At 35.3% G+C, this 5,971-nt stretch overlaps 1 protein-coding gene across 1 annotated transcript; it reads left to right on the forward strand.

Moving 5' to 3' along the window:
• Positions 1–4,766: 4,766 nt before the first annotated feature.
• LOC131414649 (olfactory receptor 5K1-like) lies at positions 4,767–5,696 on the forward strand. Its single transcript, XM_058555657.1, has one exon. It carries the CDS (start codon positions 4,767–4,769, stop codon positions 5,694–5,696), a length of 930 nt encoding a protein of 309 aa, XP_058411640.1.
• Positions 5,697–5,971: the final 275 nt, after the last annotated feature.

The raw sequence follows: 5,971 nt of genomic DNA on the forward strand, positions 1-5,971 counted from the left end.
AATATATCGATCCACAGTTCTCTTGTTTGTATGGTGCTATTGGAATGCCAAACTGATTTCCCTTCTTTGGAAGTTAGGTTGTCTTTCTATGTGGAGGTGCAGATAATTAGATGTTCTTTGGAGTTAGCATTTAGACTTGGATGTGGCCTTACTGAAAGTGAGGGTCCAGGAAATTGGAAGGGGCAGAAAAAAAATTTAAAGAAATCAAATAGAAAAATTTCCAATCTATGTCCTCATTCCCTTTATATTACCTGTGAGTGTCTCCTATATCATGTATGAGTAAGTTTCAGCCACCAGAGTTTACTATCCAGTTTTTATTAGGTCTTTCTTGTTCAAGCGTCCAGGCTTTCATCATGCATGTCCATCAGGCTGCTTCTTTTCTTCAGTAGCTTATTATAATCTACTTATCCTGCAGGGTTCATCTGATATGACACTTCCATTGAGAAATTTTCACTATATTTTTATATAACATGTTTACACTTTTTAAAATCATAGCCTGAATCTCATGCTAGTTTAGCAATATAAGTGTCCTTCAGGAGCCCAAATACCTATGACATGATCAGTGACTTAGAGCTATTTAGTCAAGACTTTTACAATCAAGACACATACGAGTCACACTTGATAAGGTGGCAAATGCGTTATAAAAGCAGGTAAGTGTCATGTAGATCAGGGAGAGGAAAAATCAACTCAATGGAAAGGACCCAGGAAAGTCCTCCTGGAGGAGATCTGATCTGAGCTTAAGGATGAGTAGGATTTGGGTGGAGAGAGAGGGAGAAGAAGGTGTTTTAGATGAGGGAAAATTTATGAGCAAAAACTGAAGCAGGTGCACAGAGCAACAGTGAAGGATGCACATGGCCAAGTGCCCTGAGATGAGTGGAAGAAAGTAAGGCGACAGAGAAGATACAGACAGACCGTGGAGCATCTGGAATAGCAAAATAAGGCAAATGGATTCGGTTTGAAAACTGATGAGGGACCATTACAAATTCTTGAGTAGGGGGCATCATTTTTTTCATTCATTCAACAAATATTTGTTGAGCATAAGAAAGTGCCAGACACTGTTCAAGGTGTTGGAAACAAAGGAATGAACATAACAAAGAAATCCCTTTCCTCTTAAGCTTATATGATAAGGTGGGGGGGGGTGACTAGTTATAGATATACTAACAAATAAATATATAGTGTATTGAAGAGTGATTAGTGGAATGAAGGGGAAAAATAGGGTAAGAAAGATAAAGTCAGCTGAGGTGAAGTGAAGAGAAAGGAAAATAACCTCAGAAATTCGTATGTGGGACTAAACAATAATATCTAAGTTTCCCATGAGTATTCTGCAAGATGTGGGGAAATTCAACTCACAGAGTGAAGAAGTTGATGACCTTGGCTGAATCTACCACACTTGTTAGTCTCCTCTCCAAATGCTAATCATCTTTCATAAACCATATTAATTCCTCCAGTAAGAGGTCACACCAATCTGAGACTCTTTTCTGCTCACTTTACTTTTATGCTGAATAATGGACAGAATTGTAAAATGAGGTCAGTTACATATGAATCAGCAAGATGATCATCAAATGACCTTAGTGACTTTAGTGAAGGTCGTTTGCCTTAACCTCATTGTCTCACAAGGCATCTTTAATTAATGTCACGGAGTTTATTTGTTTTGAGGACTGAACCTCCCCACAGAAATACACCGACATCAGTGCAGGGAAATCCCTTTAGGATTTGATGGAAAATTTTAGCCTTGCATTGTAAGGGACGTAATTATCGACACTGATCTATTAGTAGTCTCACAGATTTTCATTCTTTTAATCCCAAATGTTTTAGAGACAAAATTTATAATCTGACACTTTATGAGACCTAACACCATGAAGAATACAATGAGACATTCCCAAACTCTTCTGAGTGAATCTAGGTAAGGGAAGGATTCTAATTTATCATTACTTTTAATATTAGTATCCATAAATATTTATTTATGGGAATGATTTAGCATTTTTTCATCTCAATAGATTTCAATATCTTGATTATCTTTCTACCTCTTCTGAAAACTGAAGGCTATGAGAAACTAGGATGAGAAAATTTACTGCAGTTCATGCTGACTCATTTGAATTATAAGGTAGAATTTCAATTATACAAGTATGAACACAGAGTAATTCTGTTATACAATTCAGGCACATACATGAGGGTTATTTCTAACACAGCTGAATAATAAAGTGGCTTATATTTAATATTTTTAAACAAACAAATAAATAAAATTTTCAGCTAGTGCTTTTATTTTGATATTTTGGTTATGGAAAAATAAACCATTTTGACCCTCGAATTTATATGATTAGACATATTAGTCAATATGTCCTAATGGATCATTATATAATAATAGAAGACAGACTTTTGAAGGAAAATAAAATTTGTTCTCAAAATTCATATTAAGGTTTAAAGGTTTTTCTCTTTTTCTAGTGTTTAGAAAACTAAAGACAAGCTTACTTTTATTTATTAGCTTTAAACTACTCTGACATCCTTCAGAAAATCTTACATAATTTTCTTAGGAAACAGGAAAATATTAGATGAGTAATTCAGATAAAAGAAAGATACCTTAATTATTTTAGATAAAATGTATTTTGTTAATTGAAATATATTTGACATATAACATTGTGCAATTTTAAGACACGCAACACGTTGATTTGACACATTTACATATGGTAATGATTGCCACTGTAGTGTTAGTCAGGACTCTATCACAACACATAATTATCATTTCTTTCTTGTGGTAGGAATAATTATGATCTAGTTTCTTAGCAACTTTGATGATTATAATACAATATTGTCTGTATTCACTATAGTGTGCCTTAGATCTCCAGGACTCATTTAGCTACTAGTTGCAACTTTGTCCCCTTAACATCTGTCCTAGTCCCCCACTCCCCACCCTCTGGTAACCACCATTTCTAAGAGTTTGGATTCTTAGATTCCACGTGTAAGTAATATCATACAGTATTTGCCTTTCTCTGTCTGGTTTATGTAACATAATATCCTCAGGGTCCATCCATGTTGTTGCAAATGGCAGGATTTCCTTCTTTCACAATGCTGAATAATATTCCATTGTATAAATATACCATATCTTCTCTATGCATTCATTCATTGATGAGCACTTAGGTTGTTTCCATATCTTGGCTCTTGTGAATAATGCTGCAATAAACATGGGAGTGCAGATATCTCTTCAAAATCTTGTTTTCATTTCCTCTGGGTATATACCCAGAAGTGGAATTGCTGGATCGTACAGTGGTTCTATTTTTAATTTTTTGAGGAACCTCCATACTGTTTTCCATAGTGGCTGAACCAATTTATATTCCCACCAACAGAGTACAAATGTTCCCTTTTCTCTACATCCTCACCAACAATTTTTATCTTTAGTCTTTTTGATAATAGCCAATCTAACAGGTGTGAGGTGATATCTCATGGTGGTTTTGATTTGCATTTCCCTGATGATTAGTGATGTTGGGTATCTTTTCACGTACCTGTTGGCCATCTGTATGTCTTTGGAAAAATATCTATTCAGTTCCTCTGCCCATTTTTGAATCACATTGTTTGTACTTTTATTATTAAGTTGTATGAATTTCTTATATATTTTGGATATTAACCCCTAAAGTTTTTTAATGATGAGTTTTAAACAATTTCCTTTTTAGACTTTTCTTCAAAACTAACAGTCTCAATTTGCAGAAGCCAAAGAGGTCACTACAGATCATTGACAGGGTACTGAAAACAAGTTCACACATTCCAAGTCTTCAGTGGGGAGCTAGGACTAGAATCAATACTGCTTTTTCCCCATTGCATTTTACAGCTCCTATAAGAAGTATAAGTCAAAGCTAATCTCAAAATGTCTACAGTCTAATAAGAAAATTATACATGCACATATGGAAAAAAAGCAATGTGGATTATACACAAGCAATTCTAGACTGTGTTGGATGCATTAGACATGCTTCACAGTCCGGCAAATAGAGATCAGTGTGGTCAGAGGCACTTGGCTAAAACCTTATTAAGTAGCATTATATATAAACTATGCTTTACATAAAGGAGAAAAGGATGTACATATATGGGAAAAATCAACAGGAATAATGGCATGGACAGAGTCAGGGTTTATGGAAATGAGTGTGACATTGGGAAAAGGGATGAGAGAGGTAACGGTCTATAGATATTTATTTCCTTAGCTTTCCAAGGTAATTTTCTTTAGATGAATAGTCCTTCCTTAATCCTTAGTGATTTCCATGCAATTTCTAAGATACAAATCCAACATATCTATTTTACACTATTTCCAAACATTCACTCCACTTCAAGTGTTGAAAACATGTTGTAAGTGGAAAAATATACATACATGTGAAAATTTCGTATATATATATATGAAAATTGATTTTAAGTTTATTGTAAGCTTCTCTAAACATAAAGTGATACTGAAATTATTTGTGAACACTGAAAAAAATGGGTACACTAGATTTGTACACTATTCTTGCATAAATTCGTAAAGACAAACATTTTCCACTGTAAGCATCCTCCTTAGAATTATCAAAATATTCCTGAAGTCTGAGATTCAGAATTGAAGTCATTGAAGGAGACATTTTAGGGGAATGAATGTCCCCTAGAGGTTGTGTGCCTATCTCCCAGAGACAGTACAGTAAACTTGAAGAAGCAGCTCATCTCTTGTAAGAAGAAAAATTTGAAGGGAATATTATACACACTCTAATTTAGAGTCTTTTATCTCCATAATTCCTATCTCAACAGACAAGGTAGAGATGACTGAGGATAACCACTCCTTGACAACTGAGTTTATCCTCACAGGATTCACAGATCACCCAGAGCTGAAGACCCTCCTGTTTGTGGTGTTCCTTGCCATCTATCTGATCACCATGGTGGGGAATCTTGGCTTGGTGGCACTGATTTTTATGGAGCGCCGTCTTCACACGCCAATGTACATCTTTCTGGGCAACCTGGATCTGATGGATTCCTGCTGTGCCTTTGCCATTACCCCCAAGATGTTAGAGAACTTCTTTTCTGAGGACACAATGATTTCCCTCTATGAATGCACGACACAATTTTATTTTCTCTGCCTTGCTGAGACTGCGGACTGCTTTCTCCTGGCGGCAATGGCCTGTGACCGCTATGTGGCCATCTGCAGCCCACTGCAATACCACACCATGATGTCGAAGAAACTCTGCATTCGGATGACCACAGGGGCCTACATCGCTGGACACCTGCATTCCATGATCCATGTAGGGCTTCTGTTTAGGTTAACTTTCTGTGGGTCTCATCAAATCAACCACTTTTTTTGTGATGTTCTTCCATTATACAGACTCTCCTGTGTGGACCCTTATATCAATCAATTGATGATATTTATCTTTTCAGGGTCATTTCAAGTCTTCACTATTACCATAGTGCTGATCTCTTATCTCTGCATCCTTCTCACGATTTTCAAAATGAAACCACGAGAGGGAAGAGGCAAAGCCTTATCTACGTGTGCATCCCACTTTCTCTCTGTCTCAATATTCTATGGTTCTCTTCTTTCCATGTACATTAGGCCAAGTTCAGTTAAAGAAGGGGATAAAGATATACTCCTTGCTGTTTTTTACACAATAGTAATTCCTTTATTAAATCCTTTTATTTATAGTCTAAGAAATAAGGAAGTAATAAATGTTATGAAAAAAGTTATAAAGATAATTTCATAATATAGTGGAAAAAATATCCCCAGTGGAATAGTTGATTTTAATTTGATAAAACTTTTTTTCAAGTCAAAGAATACTGAGAAAGTGAAAAATGGTTACTTTGTATAGAAAATAGTAAATTACTAAAACATGATGGTGTATGAATCAAATAAATAAATACAGAAAGGAGAGATTCTGCTAAAATGTGTTTCCAAATCTAAGCTAGTAAAGTCTATCAAGAGTGAATTAAATAACAACTCTTGAGGTCACAAATTGTTTCATGGTATAATTAGTTACAC

Source organism: Diceros bicornis, chromosome 15 (genome assembly GCF_020826845.1).
Source record: "Diceros bicornis minor isolate mBicDic1 chromosome 15, mDicBic1.mat.cur, whole genome shotgun sequence".
In the NCBI taxonomy this organism is placed as follows: domain Eukaryota; kingdom Metazoa; phylum Chordata; class Mammalia; order Perissodactyla; family Rhinocerotidae; genus Diceros; species Diceros bicornis.